The 18401-nt window shown below is 33.4% G+C and overlaps 1 protein-coding gene across 1 annotated transcript; it reads left to right on the top strand.

Moving 5' to 3' along the window:
* Nucleotides 1-9949: 9949 nt before the first annotated feature.
* LOC119614984 (carnitine O-palmitoyltransferase 2, mitochondrial) lies at nt 9950-14974 on the top strand. The gene is made up of 5 exons (XM_037971066.1): nt 9950-10160; nt 10224-10603; nt 10661-11389; nt 13584-14381; nt 14468-14974. The coding sequence occupies exons 2-5, from the start codon at nt 10242-10244 to the stop codon at nt 14598-14600; spliced, it is 2022 nt and encodes a 673-aa protein (XP_037826994.1). The 5' UTR covers nt 9950-10160; nt 10224-10241; the 3' UTR covers nt 14601-14974.
* The last annotated feature ends 3427 nt before the right edge of the window (nt 14975-18401 follow it).

Genomic DNA, 18401 nt, shown 5'->3' with positions numbered 1-18401 from the left:
GAATACTAGAACTGAACTAGAACGAACTGAACTAGAACTGAAACTAGAACTGGAACTAGAACTGAACTAGAACTGAACTAGAATGAACTAGAACTGAAACTAGAACTGAACTAGAACTGAACTAGAACTGAACTAGAACTGAAACTAGAACTGATACTGAACATAGAACTGAACTAGAAACTGACTAAGAACTAGACTGAACTAAACTGAACTAGAACTGAACTAGAACTGAACTAGAACTGAACTAGAACTAGAACTAGAACTGAACTAGAACTGAACTAGAAACTGAACTAGGACTGAACTAGAACTGAAGTAGAACTGAAGTAGAACTGAAGTAGAACTGAAGTAGAACTGAAGTAGAACTGAACTAGAACTGAACTAGAACTGAACTAGAACTGAACTAGAACTGAACTAGAACTGAACCAGAACTGAACTAGAACTGAACTAGAACTGAACTTGAACTGAACTAGAACTGAACTAGAACTGAACTAGAACTGTACTAGAACTGAACTAGAACTGAACTAGAACTGAACTAGAACTGAACAATAATTGAACTAGAACTGAACTAGAACTGAACTAGAACTGAACTAGAACTGAACTAGAACTGAACTAGAACTGAACAGAATGAACTAGAACTGAACTAGAACTGAACTAGAACTGAACTAGAACTGAACTAGAACTGAACTAGAACTGAACTAGAACTGAACTAGAACTGAACTAGAACTGAACTAGAACTGAACTAGAACTGAACTAGAACTGAACTAGAACTGAACTAGAACTGAACTAGAACTGAACTAGAACTGAACTAGAACTGAACTAGAACTGAACTAGAACTGAACTAGAACTGAACTAGAACTGAACTAGAACTGAACTAGAACTGAACTAGAACTGAACTAGAACTGAACTAGAACTGAACTAGAACTGAACTAGAACTGAACTAGAACTGAACTAGAACTGAACTAGAACTGAACTAGAGAACTGAACTAGAACTGAACTAGAACTGAACTAGAACTAGAACTGAACTAGAACTGAACTAGAACTTAACTAGAACTGAACTAGAACTGAACTAGAACTGAAATAGAACCGAACTAGAACTGAACTAGAACTGAACTAGAATTTAACTAGAACTGAACTAGAACTGAACTAGAACTGAACTAGAACTGAACTAGAACTGAACTAGAACTGAACTAGAACTGAACTAGAACTGAACTAGAACTGAACTAGAACTGAACTAGAACTGAACTAGAACTGAACTAGAACTGAACTAGAACTGAACTAGAACTGAACTAGAACTGAACTAGAACTGAACTAGAACTGAACTAGAACTAACCTAGAACTGAACTAGAACTGAACTAGAACTAAACTAGAACTGAACTAGAACTGAACTAGAACTGAACTAGAACTGAACTAGAACTGAAGAACTAGAACTGAACTAGAACTGAACTAGAACTGAACTAGAACTGAACTAGAACTGAACTAGAACTGAACTAGAACTGAACTAGAACTGAACTAGAACTGAACTAGAACTGAACTAGAACTGAACTAGAACTGAACTAGAACTGAACTAGAACTGAACTAGAACTGAACTAGAACTGAACTAGAACTGAACTAGAACTGAACTAGAACTGAACTAGAACTGAACTAGAACTGAACTAGAACTGAACTAGAACTGAACTAGAACTGAACTAGAACTGAACTAGAACTGAACTAGAACTGAACTAGAACTGAACTAGAACTGAACTAGAACTAAACTAGAACTGAACTAGAACTGAAGTAGAAGTGAACTAAAGCTGAACTAGAACTGAACCAGAACCGAACTAGAACTGAATTAGTTAGGTTATGGGCACACTTCGGTCTAGTAAATTGATCCCTTTTTGATATCTGAAACGAAAAACGGTCAGCGTATTAGTACACTTCGACCTAAGTACTCTGGTTTCCTAAACCAAACCAAAGTTTGTCACACGAATATAGAAGTCTATCTTTCGGAAATCAATCTCCGACAGATCCGTCAAGTCATGCAAGAAGATGCTACCTAGCTTTTATGATCTGCTAGGGCGGGACAATGAAAGAGGATGTGAGTTATACTCTCTTCTTCCTCTACATCCTGGCAGCTCCTGTAGAAGTCATTACTGGGTAAGTTTATTCTTCTTGCCTTTAAGTTCAGTAGATTAGCTCTCGGAATATAAAGAAGGCCTTATGATTTTTGTGGGTTGAAAGATGGCCACACGATCCTCGCCGGGGTGCAGGTGGCCTCAGTCGACCAACTGCATTGCGCAAGATCATATAGTTTTTCACATATAGAGCGTTTGCAGGTTAAGAGCGGTATGCCGACGAGAGGGTCGGTAAGTGAGGAACTTTGCAAGAGAGAACGCGATGGTATTGCCTCCCCACTAACGCTCATTCGGAGGAGTAGTGCAGCCGAAGCTGCTTTGGAGTGGTGGAGATTTATTTGGGTTACTCTCACCATCTCCTTTGTTGTCTCTACGCAACACTGTGACGTTGGCGTCCTCCTTGTCAGAGAGCAAGGAGATCGTTAACCAACTTAGAGGTTGATTGACTCAGCGAATTGAACTAGAACTGAACTGGAACTAAACTAGAACGAATTTTCACTTTTTACAGATCTGAAGATCTCTTCACTAATAGCCATCTTTTGCTATGACCTTCTTAATAATAAATTCAGAAAATTATGCTCATTTTTACAGATTTTTTTATAAAATTGCTCTCAATCGTTTTACTGTTTGTGACCTTTCATAAAAATAAATTTAATATGTTGTAGTTTAAGAAAAAAAATTTGCTGAAACAAAAAAATTAACCGAAATAAAAACTAGCAAATAAGAATTTTACAATAAACTATTTGCAGCCATAACTGCTGAAATGTTTGTCATCAATTTTTGGTTTTCGAGTTTTTTTTTTTTTTTTGACTTTCGCAGCTTTAACAAACATTTATTTAAAATTTGTGCATTTCTTTTATTTTTGCTTTCATTCATCATGGAAAATGTTTTCAATTTCATTGGTATTACTATATACAAGATATACCCTATAGTCAGTGGATTTACAACTAACAATATATATTATTAGTTAAATGATATGTATGTATAACATTATTAAAATTCAATTTAGACAAATTTGTCGTATATAATGTTATTTTAATTTAAGTAGTGTATTCTAAATGACACCTATGATTACCTTTCTCAAAACGTATATATTTTTTTTCCTTTAGCCGATATGTCTAATGTAAGAAAAATGATAAATTTGCATTTTTAATGGCATAAGATGCTGCTAATGCTACTATTCTATTTGCTGCCTTACTGCTGCTACCAACCAGCATCTTCTATCCGCATTTTCGTGGAAATACATTTGCTCCAAACTGGTGCGTATCTTATTTCCACAACTGACATTTGCATTTTTACACCATTGTAAACCTCTTCAACTCGTACTTCAAGCGCGCTAATGTTTTTATTGGTCTGTAATCATAAAATCAGACGATTTCCGTTTTGTCGGTTTCAAGTGTTCGAGTGCGAGATTGTGTGTTTGTGTTCTTAGTTCAATTTTTTTTTCTCCATCCAGCCAAGGATGATTTCGTTTTTGTTAGTTCATCCTTGGTATTTGAATATTTACCTATTTTTTTTCTTATTTCTAGGTTGTACCAACTTGGAAACATATTAAATTTACATTTGGCATCCAATTGCAATCGATGGAAAACCATTAGTACATAATGCGGTGGCACAGAGTGACTCCTTGCTGTAGGATAATGTTTTAGATGATGTTAGTTTGGGAAGATGGTGTTAGAGCTATAAAAAATAGAAACTCCATTAATATTGTAATAACAATAAAACTATTTGGCATTACTTTTTTTGTTTTAAATTAAGATCATAAGAAATGAAAGAATGTAGGAGAAATGGACAGTTAAAATGTTATGATGTGTTCGGAGTGGCCATATTATACCCTACATCATTCTCAGGAGGTTTTCTTGAAACTAAACTAGAACTGAATTACAAGAGAACTAGAACTGAACTAGAACTGAACTAGAACTGAACTAGAACTGAACTAGAACTGAACTAGAACTGAACTAGAACTGAACTAGAACTGAACTAGAACTGAACTAGAACTGAACTAGAAAACTAGAACTGAACTAGAACTGAACTAGAACTGAACTAGAACTGAACTAGAACTGAACTAGAACTGAACTAGAACTGAACTAGAACTGAACTAGAACTGAACTAGAACTGAACTAGAACTGAACTAGAACTGAACTAGAACTGAACTAGAACTGAACTAGAACTGAACTAGAACTGAACTAGAACTGAACTAGAACTGAACTAGAACTGAACTAGAACTGAACTAGAACTGAACTAGAACTGAACTAGAACTGAACTAGAACTAAACTAGAACTGAACTAGAACTGAACTAGAACTGAACTAGAACTGAACTAGAACTGAACTAGAACTGAACTAGAACTGAACTAGAACTGAACTAGAACTAAACTTGAACTAAACTAGAACTGAACTAGAACTGCACTAGAAACTGAACTAGAACTGAACTAGAACTGAACTAGAACTGAACTAGAACTGAACTAGAACTGAACTAGAACTGAACTAGAACTGAACTAGAACTGAACTAGAACTGAACTAGAACTGAACTAGAACTGAACTAGAACTGAACTAGAATGAACTAGAACTGAACTAGAACTGAACTAGAACTGAACTAGAACTGAACTAGAACTGAACTAGAACTGAACTAGAACTGAACTAGAACTGAACTAGAACTGAACTAGAACTGAACTAGAACTGAACTAGAACTGAACTAGAACTGAACTAGAACTGAACTAGAACTGAACTAGAACTGAACTAGAACTGAACTAGAACTGAACTAGAACTGAACTAGAACTGAACTAGAACCGAACTAGAACCGTGAACTAGAACTGAACTAGAACTGAACTAGAACTGAACTAGAACTGAACTAGAACTGAACTAGAACTGAACCAGAACTGAACTAAAACTGAACTAGGACTGAACTAGAACAGAACTAGTACTGAACTAGAACTGAACTAGAGCTGAACTAGAACTGAACCAGAACTGAACTAGAACTTAACTAAACTGAACAAGATCTGAACCAGAACTGAACCAGAACTGAACTAGAACTGAACTAGAACTGAACTATAACTGAACTAGAACTGAACTAGAACTAGAACTGAACAAGAACTTAACTAGAACTAAACTAGAACTGAACTAGAACTAAACTAGAACTAAACTAGAACTGAACTAGAACTGAACTAGAACTGAACTAGAACTGAACTAGAACTGAACTAGAACTGAACTAGAACTGAACTAGAACTGAACTAGAACTGAACTAGAACTGAACTAGAACTGAACTAGAACTGAACTAGAACTGAACTAGAACTGAACTAGAACTAGAACTGAACTAGAACTGAACTAGAACTGAACTAGAACTGAACTAGAACTGAACTAGAACTGAACTAGAACTGAACTAGAACTGAACTAGAACTGAACTAGAACTAGAACTGAACTAGAACTGAACTAGAACTGAACTAGAACTGAACTAGAAACTAGAACTGAACTAGAACTGAACTAGAACTGAACTAGAACTGAACTAGAACTGAACTAGAACTGAACTAGAACTGAACTAGAACTGAACTAGAACTGAACTAGAACTGAACTAGAACTGAACTAGAACTGAACTAGAACTGAACTAGAACTGAACTAGAACTGAACTAGAACTGAACTAGAACTGAACTAGAACTGAACTAGAACTGAACTAGAACTGAGCTAGAACTGAGCTAGAACTGAACTAGAACTGAACTAGACTGAACTAGAACTGAACTAGAACTGAACTAGAACTGAACTAGAACTGAACTAGAACTGAACTAGAACTGAACTAGAACTGAACTAGAACTGAACTAGAACTGAACTAGAACTGAACTAGAACTGAACTAGAACTGAACTAGAACTGAACTAGAACTGAACTAGAACTAGAACTGAACTAGAACTGAACTAGAACTGAACTAGAAGTGAACTAGAACTGAACTAGAACTGAACTAGAACTGAGCTAGAACTGAGCTAGAACTGAACTAGATCTGAACTTGAACTTGAACTAAACTACAACTGAACTAGAACGCAACACAGGTTACAAACTTAATACAAAATCGAACATACTTTCCTTAACCTCTACATCTTGTTAACCTTACAAAATTGTTAAAGATTAGCTTAGAAATGTATAAAACATTTGATATATGAATAAATGCCAATTGAAAGCATTACAATTTTGAAGGTAACGTTTGTAATAAAATTTAATGGTCTACATTTTTTTGATGGACTTTTAACGATTTTGTTTAAGTTTATAAAGTAAAATAATGTGGTGATAAAATTCTATAGTACCGAGCAACATTATGGTTCATAGAAGTTGTTAAATGTATTTAAAAACTAACGAGAAAAGATTAAAGAAGGTCAATTTTTGAGGGATTAAAATGACTAAATTATGTGGGCAATTAAATGGCATTGAACTATTAGCAATTTTTAAGTTAGTGTTTAATGGCTTTAGATTTCATTTACTTTAAATAAATTGTATTAAAATTTAGGTGCTATTTATGTAAATCGGTCCAAATGGTACTTTTGGCTCATAATTATTGATAACGACTACTCATTACTACGTAATGTATTAAATAACTACATTAACAAGATTATCCATTATCAACATTTAAAGATTTTGTGGAATAAATGATTGAAAAATTAGCTATTTGTTATAAATATTTGTAAGATATACATATTTTAGATTTTTTGTTTTGTATTTTTATAGAAAAAAATTTCAAAAAGTTAATTTTTAATAGAAAATTTTACGATAAACTCTATTTTTAAAGAAAAGTTTTCAATAAATTCTGTAATAAAAGTAATAGTTTCAATAACACTTATTTTTATAAAAAACATTCAATTTTAGAAAATTTAAAACATTTCCTTTTTGTAAAAGATTTCTGATAAATTCGTATTTAGTAATTAATAAATACATACATATTTACGAAACTTTTTGTTCAAAAATCTAGCCTACATAGACCATCAACAATTTATACTTATATTTAATAATAACTAGAGTTTGCCCAGCGGTCGAAATTCGACCAGAACCTTGCTGGAAAAAATGCATAAATATGCTAAAATAAAACACTATAAGTTTGTCGTTCCGTGTGTAACACCAAGAAATATTCATTTAAGACCCAACAAAGTATATATATTCTGGGTCCTTATCAAATTCTGAGTCGATTTAGCTATGTCCGTCTGTCCGTCTGTCTGTCTGTGTAAAACACGCTCGCGTTAAAACTAAGCAAAGGAAATAAACCAAATTTACCCAAAATATTTATTATTATCCTAAGCAGTTTGGTATTGAAAATGAGCAAAATCGGTTCACAACGTAAAAAGTTATGAGTAAAAATTTCAAATTACGTTTTTTTCATAATTCTTTTGAAGTTTTCTCAGAAACCACCAAAGATATTTCGATGAATTTTGTCATACATTATTTTTTCAGGGTAGTGATCAATTATGTTTAAAATCTTTACAATCGATCGAATATTTCCCATAGCACCCGGAAATTAGTTTATCGTTAATAACTCCCTCAAATATATCGGTATCAACACGAAATTTTGTACATGTAAATATAATATGAACAGAAATCATACTGTCAACGTAGATCTCAGTCGGTCCACAATTGGTCATAGCTCCCATATAAGGTCCACTTCCGAAAATCACCTAAACGCACATATTTCATTGATGAATAAAGCTATTGTGATAAAATTCGAGTTGGATATGTTTTGTGTACATACAAATCATTCTACCAATTTTTTTACGGATCGGTCCATTATTGGTCATAGCTCCCATATAAAGCCCACTTCCGAAAATCATTTAAACACATATATTTCATTGTCAACTAAAGCTATTTTGATGAAATTCGACACAAATATGTTTAGTCGAAATATAAATCACTCTATGAAATTTTTTCCGGATAGGCCCATAATTGGTCATAGCTCCCATATAAGGTCGACTTCCGAAAATCACTTAAACGCATATATTTCATTGAATTATGAAGCTATCGGGATAAAATTCGACACAAATCTGTTTTGTATACATACAAATCTTTCTACAAAATTTTTTACGGATCGGTCCATTATTGGTCATGGATCCCATATAAGGCCCACTTCCGAAAATCACTTAAAAGCTCATATTTCAATGTCAAGTAAAGCTATCTTGATAAAATTCGACACAAATATGTTTTGCCTAAACATGAATCACTCTACGAAATTTTTTTCCGGATAGGCCCATAATTAGTCATAGCTCCCATATAAGGTCCACTTCCGAAATCACTTAAACGCATATATTTCATTGAATTCTAAAACTATCGGGATAAAATTCGACTTGAATATGTTTTGTGTACGTACAAATCATTTTACAAAATTTTTTACGGATCGGTCCATTATTGGTCATAACTCCCATATAAGGTCCACTTACGAAAATCACTTAACAGCACATATTTCATTATCAACTAAAGCTATCTTGATAAAATTCGACAAAAACATGTTTTGTCCAAATATGAATCACTCTGCGAAATGTTTCCCGAATAGGCCCATAATTGGTCATAGTTCCCATACAAGGTCCACTGCCGAAAATCACTTACACGCATATATTTCATTGAATTCTAAAGCTATAGGGGTAAAATTCGACTTGAATAAGTTTTGTGTACATATGAATCATTCTACCACTTTTTTCTCGGATCGGTCCATTATTGGTCATAGCTTCCATATAAGGTCCACTTCTGAGAGTCACTTAAACACACATATTTCATTGTCAAATAAAGTTAATTTGAGAAAATTCGACACAAATATGTTTTGTCTTTACATAAATCACTCTACGAAATTTTTTGCCGATAGGCATATAAAACATTGTACCAATTTTTTCTGGATCGGTCCATATTTAGTAATAGGTCCACTTCAAAAAATCCCTTAAACGCACATATTTAATTATCAAATAAAGATATCTTGATAAAATATGATTTGTGCACATATGAATCACTCTGCGAAATTTTTCCGGATAGGCCATTAATTGCTCATAGCTCCTATATAAAGTCCACTTTCTAAAGCCACCTAAACGCACATATTTCATTGATTAATAAAGCTATTGGAGTAAAATTAGACTTGATCTTTTTCTGCATATAAATCATTATACGAAATTGTTTCCTGATCAGTCCATAATTGGTCACAACTCCCATATTCTGTGTATAGATACATCATTCTATTAAAATGTTTTCGAACTGGCGTATTAATATAAATTTTTCTGGACCTAATCAAAATTAGTTCGACAAAAATTTTGGCAAGTTATCTAAAAATTAGATAGTTAGATGGGTTTCAATAAGAAGTAGTTTGCTGGTGGAGGGTATTTAAGATTCGGCATAGCCGAATATAGCACTCTAACTTGTTTTTAATTTCAAGAATACGTACGTGTGACTATTGTTTTTATGTATTAGTAACAACTTTAAACGCTTATAGCTCCTAAAATTCTGAACCGATCTCATTAATATATATATTGTGCACATCTGTGAACAAATACCTTTAAAATGATATATATTTCATCAGATGTATACGGTAAGAGTAAAAGCGGTCACAAAAAATTGTATTGCCTATTAATTATATAGATTCTCATAAAACTAAATAAATATTTTACAGAAATTTGTAAAAAAAAAACTCATTAATTTGTTATTTTCCAAAAAGTTTATAATTTTTAATTATTTTAACATTAATTTCTTTAAAATTGTAATAGAATCAACAAAAAAACTCGATCAAATGCCAACATATGTTTACATTAATGATATGGCAACCTTTAAAAACAGCTGTGAGAAGAATAATTGCACAAAGAGAGAGAATAGAAATAAATACAAAAGCGAATGACTAAACAAAACAAAAACAAACCGACAACTGTTTGCTATCTCTTAAGTATTTGTTGTTGCTATTATTTATATTTATTTATTTGTGTGACCTGTTTTTTGTTGTTGCTTATATTCCAACAAACAAATAATAGAAATTGGACTTTGTATTTTTTCTATTGTTTATTGCGAATTTTTGCTTTTAGCTGCAGACAGTTTAATTTTAAGTTACAAAGTGTTAGAAGGTAAAATTGAAAAAGAATTGGTAATAATTATAATAAAAAATTTAATAGAAACTTTATTTACAGTGTTATTTATAGGAAATAATGGTACGTGGTCAATTGTATGCCTCCAGCAAGAAGTTGGGTATTTCCCAACCTTTGCCAGTTTTGCTAAGATCAATGGCTACTCAATCATCTAGTCATTCGGATTCTTATCAATATTTGCAACGCTCTAAATTGCCTACATTGTATTTTCAAAAATCTTTACCTCGTCTACCCATTCCCTTGGTAGACAAGACTTGTGAACGTTTCTTAGCCGCCGTGCAACCCATTACCAGTTCGGATGAATTTAAAGAAACGCAACAGATTGTGGAAAAGTTTCGTATGCATGAGGCGGCCGATTTGAATGCTCTGCTAAAGATAAAAGATGAGGCCAATAAACATACCAGTTATATATCGGAACCATGGTAGGTAATATTAAAACAAATTGATAAGATTTCCCCAAATCCATTTTAATATTAAAGGTTCGATATGTACTTGAGAGATCGTGTTCCCTTACCTTTAAACTACAATCCCTTGCTGGTGATGAAAAACGATTCACGTCCCCAATATCAACAACAAACTGTACGTGCTGCCAACCTTATCATCTCATCTTTACGCTTTTGGCGTTCCCTGCAAGATGGTGTTCTTGAACCCGAAGTTTTCCATTTAAATGCCAAAAAGACTGATAATGAAAAATATCGCCGTTGGATGCGTATAGCACCCACAATAATAGCCACCTATGCCTCGTATGCCTTTAAAGCATTCCCTCTCGATATGAGTCAATATGAACGTTTGTTTGGTACTTCTCGTATACCGGAATTCGAAAAAGATCGTTTAGTACAATCGCCCAATTCCAAACATATAATGGTTATGCGTCGTGGTAATATTTATGCTGTAGATGTACTAGATGCTAATGGTAATATAGAGCCTGCAAAAGAAATATTGGCTCGTCTTAATGCTGTCATTAAGTTAGATGAAACTAAAACGACTGCTGAGGTTCCTTTGGGTGTTCTTACCGCTGATGAACGTAATGAATGGGCTGGCATAAGGCAACATATTGTTAGCAATAGTGTGAATAATTCTTTGTTGACGCAGCAGTTGGATACGGCTTTGTTTTGTGTTTGCTTGGATACACAGGAAGATCCGGTGTATGAGGAAAATAATCCAGTTCCGGTCTTAAAGCATTTATTGGCTGGAAAGGGAACTAATAGGTAAACTGTCTATTTTATTATCATATTCATAAATGATTTAATTGCTTAGCAAAAAAAACGATTGATTTGAACTTTGAAACTTTAGCCAAATTAGATAACGTTAACCAGTGCGATACACTTTTTACGTCTAGCTCAGTCAGATCAGTCAGTTTTTAATTAACTATACTTCAGTTCTCGTTCAGTACTAATTCTGTTCTAGTTCAGTTCCATTTCAGTTATGATCTGTTCTGTTCTAGTTCAGTTCTAGTTCAGTTCTATTTCAGTTGTAGTTAAGTTCTAGTTCAAGTTCAGTTCTAGTTCAGTTATAGTTCATTCCTAGTTCAGTTCTAGTTCAGTTCTAGTTCAGTTCTAGTTCAGTTTTAGTTCAGTTCTAGTTCAGTTCTAGTTCAGTTCTAGTTCAGTTCTAGTTCAGTTCTAGTTCAGTTCTAGTTCAGTTCTAGTTCAGTTCTAGTTCAGTTCTGGTTCAGTTCTAGTTCAGTTCTAGTTCAGTTCTAGTTCAGTTCTAGTTCAGTTCTAGTTCAGTTCTAGTTCTGTTCTAGTTCAGTTCTAGTGTAGTTCTAGTGTAGTTCTAGTTCAGTTCTAGTTCAGTTCTAGTTCAGTTCTAGTTCAGTTCTAGTTCAGTTCTAGTTCAGTTCTAGTTCAGTTCTAGTTCAGTTCTAGTTCAGTTCTAGTTCAGTTTCAGTTCTGTTCTAGTTCTGTTTTAGTTCAGTTCTAGTTCAGTTCTAGATCAGTTCTAGTTCAGTTCTAGTTCAGTTCTAGTTCAGTTCTAGTTCAGTTCTAGTTCAGTTCTAGTTCAGTTCTAGTTCAGTTCTAGTTCAGTTCTAGTTCAGTTCTAGTTCAGTTCTAGTTCAGTTCTAGTTCAGTTCTAGTTCAGCTCTAGTTCAGTTCTAGTTCAGTTCTAGTTCAGTTCTAGTTCAGTTTTAGTTCAGTTCTAGTTCAGTTCTAGTTCAGTTCTAGTTCAGTTCTAGTTCAGTTCTAGTTCAGTTCTAGTTCTGTTCTAGTTCAGTTCTAGTACAGTTCTAGTCAGTTCTAGTTCAGTTCTAGTTCGTTCTAGTTCAGTTCTAGTTAAGTTCTAGTTCTAGTTCAGTACTAGTTCAGTTCTAGTTCAGTTCTAGTTCAGTTCTAGTTCAGTTCTAGTTCAGTTCTAGTTCAGTTCCTAGTTAAGTTCTAGTTCAGTTCTAGTTCTAGTTCAGTACTAGTTCAGTTCTAGTTCAGTTCTAGTTTCAGTTCTAGTTCAGTTCTAGTTCAGTTCTAGTTCAGTTCTAGTTCAGTTCTAGTTCAGTTCTAGTTCAGTTCTAGTTCAGTTCTAGTTCAGTTCTAGTTCAGTTCTAGTTCAGTTTCTAGTTCAGTTCTAGTTCTGTTCTAGTTCAGTTCTGGTTCAGTTCTAGTTCAGTTCTAGTTCAGTTCTAGTTCAGTTCTAGTTCAGTTCTAGTTCAGTTCTAGTTCAGTTCTAGTTCAGTTCTAGTTCAGTTTAGTAGGTTCAGTTCTAGTTCAGTCTAGTTCAGATTCTAGTTCAGTTCTAGTTCAGTTCTAGTAGTCTAGTTCTAGTTCAGTTCTAGTTCAGTTCTAGTTCAGTTCTAGTTCAGTTCTAGTTCAGTTCTAGTTCAGTTCTAGTTCAGTTCTAGTTCAGTTCTAGTTCTGTTCTAGTTCAGTTCTAGTTCAGTTCTAGTTCAGTTCTAGTTCAGTTCTAGTTAAGTTCTAGTTAAGTTCTAGTTCAGTTCTAGTTCTAGTTCAGTACTAGTTCAGTTCTAGTTCAGTTCTTTTTCAGTTCTAGTTCAGTTCTAGTTCAGTTCTAGTTCAGTTCTAGTTTAGTTCTAGTTCAGTTCTTGTTCAGTTCTAGTTCAGTTCTAGTTCAGTTCTAGTTCAGTTCTAGTTCAGTACTAGTTCAGTTCTAGTTCAACTCTAGTTCTGCTCTAGCTCAGTGCAAGTTCAATTAGAATTCACTTCATGTTCAGTTTTATTTCATTTCTAGTTCTGTTCTAGTTCAGTTCTAGTTCTGCTCTAGTTCAGTTCAAGTTCAATTAGAATTCACTTCAAGTTCAGTTCTAGTTCAGCTCAAGATCAGTTCCATTTCAGTTCTAGTATAGTTCTAGTTCCGTTATGATTTAGTTCTAGTTCAGATGTATATAATTGCAATAATATAACACAACTAATTCGTCATTACTTCAAATTCAAATTTTTGTTTCTTTTCCAGATGGTTTGATAAATCTGTATCCATTCTGTTAAGTGCTGATGGTACAGCTGCTGTTAATTTTGAACATGCCTGGGGCGATGGTGTAGCCGTTTTACGTTACTTCAATGAAATATACAAGGAAACTCTCAACAAACCCTTTTTAAGTACCAACGACCTTGAAGCTGTATCCAGTCATGCTGTAGAAACCTCAACCGTACGCCATCTCAATTTCGAAATCGATGATAAACTTAAGGAATTAGTAAAACAATCGAATAATAGAAATCAACAGAATATTAAACCGCTTAATATGCACATGTTACGCTATCCACATCTAAGTAAAAATGCCTGTAAAAGAGATCGTTTAAGTCCGGACTCTATAATGCAGTTGTCTTTCCAACTGGCCTATAGACAAGCTTTCGATAAATATGTGGGTACATATGAATCCTGCAGTACAGCTGCTTTCAAACATGGACGCACTGAGACTATGCGTCCCTGTACCAATGCCACCAAACAGTTCTGTGAAAGTGTTTTAGATTCCAAGACTAATAGCGATGCCAAATATTTACGTACTCTTATCGATCAATGTTCTACTTATCATGGTCAACTGACAAAAGATGCTGCCATGGGTCAGGGTTTTGATCGTCATTTATTTGCCTTAAAACATACAGCCGCTATTAATAATAAACCTTTGCCAGAATTGTATAACAGTGTAGCCTTTAAACGTATTAATCACAATATTATAAGTACTTCCACCTTATCATCGGATGCTTTATTAGCCGGTTCATTTGGTCCTGTAGTACGTGATGGCTTGGGTATTGGGTAAGTTTCCTCGTTTTTCTCTAAATTTAATTTCCTTTAATTCTTATTCTCTTTATTCGCTGTTTTTTTCTCCTTTCTAATTGCAGTTATTCCATACAAAATGAAGAATGTGGCGCTATTGTTACATCCTATGAAAATGGCTGTAATGGCCAGGAATTTATAAACAGTTTAGAACAAGCCTTTAATGCTATACGCAAAGTCATTGTTGAAAGCAAATAACAAGTAAAAAGTGTGCGTAGTTTTGTTTTAGTTGTTCCTTTTTGCCAAAGCATTTAATGCGTTTTTGAGCAATTAATTTCATTACCCTTTTTTTTTTTTTGCTTTCATGTATTGCCGGTTTGTGTGTTTACAAAACGCCCTTTAAGACTAAATGGTTTTGGCATAAAAACAAACCATAACATGTTCTCTACTTCTGTATTTACCATTTTCCATTTTATTTTTATAATTTTAATTGTTGCATTTTTGCTCCCTGCTAAAGAGATTAAATTTCTAATTATGTTTTTTTTTTATATATTTTAAAGTGTATCAGGATTAAGTTATAAGATCAATTACGAAAGTATGAAAAATAAAGTGAAAACTAGTTAAAATTTTAATTAAAGTTTGTACAATTAGTTATAATTAAAAATCAAAAACTAGAACTGAAATAGAACTTGAACTGAAATAGAACTAGAACTGAACTAGAACTGAACAAGAACTGAACTAGAACTGAACTAGAACTGAACTAGAACTGAACTAGAACTGAACTAGAACTGAACTAGAACTGAACTAGAACTGAACTAGAACTGAACTAGAACTGAACTAGAACTGAACTAGAACTGAACTAGAACTGAACTAGAACTGAACTAGAACTGAACTAGAACTGAACTAGAACTGAACTAGAACTGAACTAGAACTGAACTAGAATTGAACAGGAACTGAACTAGAACTGAACTAGAACTGAACTAGAACTGAACTAGAACTGAACTAGAACTGAACTAGAACTGAACTAGAACTGAACTAGAACTGAACTAGAACTGAACTAGAACTGAACTAGAACTGAACTAGACTGAACTATAACTGAACTATAACTGAACTAGAACTGAACTAGAACTGAACTATAACTGAACTAGAACTGAACTAGAACTGAACTAGAACTGAACTAGAACTGAACTAGACTGAACTAGAACTGAACTAGAACTGAACTAGAACTGAACTAGAACTGAACTAGAACTGAACTAGAACTGAACTAGAACTGAACTAGAACTGAACTAGAACTGAACTAGAACTGACTAGAACTGAACTAGAACTGAACTAGAACTGAACTGAACTGAACTGAACTAGAACTGAACTAGAACTGAACTAGAATTGAACTAGAATTGAACTAGAACTGAACTAGAACTGAACTAGAACTGAACTATAACTGAACTAGAACTGAACTAGAACTGAACTAGAACTGAACCTAGAACTGAACTAGAACTGAACTAGAACTGACCTAGAACTGAACTAGAACTGAACTAGAACTGAACTACAACTGAACTGAACTAGAACTGAACTAGAACTGAACTAGAACTGAACTAGAACTGAAATAGAACTGAACTAGAACTGAAATAGAACTGAACTAGAACTGAACTAAAACTGAATTAGAACTAAACTAGAACTGAACTAAAACTGAATTAGAACTAAACTAGAGCTGAACTAGAACTGAACTAGAACTAAACTAGAACTTAACTAGAACTTAACTAGAACTGAACTAGAACTTAACTAGAACTTAACTAGAACTTAACTAGAACTTAACTAGAACTTCACTAGAACTTAACTAGAACTGAACTAGAGCTGAACTAGAACTGAACTAGAACTGAACTAGAACTGAACTAGAACTGAACTAGAACTGAACTAGAACTGAACTAGAACTGAACTAGAACTGAACAAGAACTGAACTAGAACTGAACTAGAACTGAACTAGAACTGAACTAGAACTGAACTAGAACTGAACTAGAACTGAACTAGAACTGAACTAGAACTGAACTAGAACTGAACTAGAACTGAACTAGAACTGAAATAGAACTGAACTAGAACTGAACTAAAATTGAATTAGAACTAAACTAGAACTGAACTAAAACTGAATTAGAACTAAACTAGAGCTGAACTAGAACTGAACTAGAACTAAACTAGAACTGAACTAGAACTGAACTAGAACTGAACTAGAACTGAACTAGAACTGAACTAGAACTGAACTAGAACTGAACAAGAACTGAAGTAGAACTGAACTAGAACTGAACTAGAACTGAACTAGAACTGAACTAGAACTGAACTAGAACTGAACAAGAACTGAAGTAGAACTGAACTAGAACTGAACTAGAACTGAAGTAGAACTGAACTAGAACTGAACTAAAACTGAATGAGAACTAAACTAGAACTGAACTAAAACTGAATTAGAACTAAACTAGAGCTGAACTAGAACTGAACTAGAACTAAACTAGAACTGAACTAGAACTTAACTAGAACTTAACTAGAACTGAACTAGAACTTAACTAGAACTTCACTAGAACTTAACTAGAGCTGAACAAGAACTGAACTAGAACTGAACTATAACTAGATCTCAACTGAAGTGAATCAAGCTAAAACTGAACTAGAACTGAGCTGGAACTTTGTGTTATTATTCCTCTAAATTTACCAATGTTTTATTTTAAATCCATACATATCCATTTCTACACAAAATACCCATTAAATAATTTCCTTACTTCTCTATGTTCTCGAAGACCAAATCCATTGTATTCCATATAAACATTTTAAACCTAGAAGAATGCACAACATACACTTCACACCAAACAACAACAACAAAACCTATGAAAAAAACTAAAAGGAATCAAAAATATTCACACAAAATTTTTACCACAATTGAGAAAAAAAAAGAAGAATGAATAGAATTTCCTTTTTAAATGCAAAAAAATTAAGCAATAAGAATAAAAACGAAATAGTTGTGTTGATTGATGTGAAAATCGATTTGAATGCGAATATATTCTTTCTACAGCAAACATTTTCACAAAAGTATGTGAAAGATCATTGTGAAAAGGGACTTAATGTGGGGGAAAAATACATACTACATACTCGCATTAAACCTTGTTGTATTTACTAAATTGCATCGTAAATAACAATAGAGGAACGAGAAAAAAAGAATCATTTATATACAATATTATATACATAACAATCACATATGAAACCTAATACATCATTCTATTTATATACAAAACTTTTCTAAATTCGTATTTTTTTTTTAAACATACAATCAAATCATTGAGATATTTAATGAAATAGAAAACAAGCTGCTTCATTTAGGAAATATTTTCACATATTGTAAAAAATTGCAGAAAGAAAGGTCACTCTATAATATCAGCATCGGAATCTTTCAGGTGCATCGCCCGTAATCTATCTGACAGACATGTGTTTGTCGAGTTCAGAGATCAAAAATACAAAAACCTCTCACGGATTCTTTTTAATCTATATTATCTTGGTCCTAACGGTTTTTATCTGATAATCTTTACTGTTGATTTGGAATATTCCGATATCGATTCAAATCAAAATAATATTGAAAATATCTATAAATTGACTAGGTGCAATTTTATACAGAATATCTCGAACACCTTATCGATGGCATATGGAAAAGGGCTTAATAACTACCAACAATAACAAAAAAATTAAAGGAATTTCTATTTGTTCTCATAAGAATGAAACGTATTGTATTGGAAAGCAACAAAAATGTATTGAGATATTCAATGTACAATGTGTGTAGGAAATCGTGAACATTAGTCATGCCCTTAAGAATGGATTTACTTTGAATGGATCTAGATTTGTTCATCATTATATCAAATTAGGAATAATAGTATTTTTAACGACCTATTACTTCGTTTCTTCGACAATTTTCGCTCCAAAACGACCCGAGTCATACTCGTCCAAAGATTGTCAATCCCGCGACAACAGTATCAAACGAATATTTTTCCAGCAGGAAGGAACAATCGGCTTCAGTCGAACTATTACGACAAT

This window comes from Lucilia sericata, unplaced genomic scaffold (genome assembly GCF_015586225.1).
Source record: "Lucilia sericata isolate MDLA Ls3-8-SP2 unplaced genomic scaffold, ASM1558622v1 Contig003801F_arrow, whole genome shotgun sequence".
NCBI lineage: Eukaryota > Metazoa > Arthropoda > Insecta > Diptera > Calliphoridae > Lucilia > Lucilia sericata.
The sequence above is the reverse complement of the archived record's forward strand: the minus strand, read 5'-3'. Positions and strand labels throughout refer to the sequence as shown.

What these genes read in the sequence shown, in the direction of transcription:
- LOC119614984 (XM_037971066.1), top strand. Translation starts at nt 10,242, where the DNA reads ATGGTACGTGGTCAATTGTATGCCTCCAGCAAGAAGTTGGGTATTTCC. An exon ending in GCTGGAAAGGGAACTAATAG is followed by an intron (nt 11,390 to 13,583) that starts GTAAACTGTCTA and finishes TTTCTTTTCCAG; the next exon opens with ATGGTTTGATAAATCTGTAT. An exon ending in CGTGATGGCTTGGGTATTGG is followed by an intron (nt 14,382 to 14,467) that starts GTAAGTTTCCTC and finishes TTCTAATTGCAG; the next exon opens with TTATTCCATACAAAATGAAG.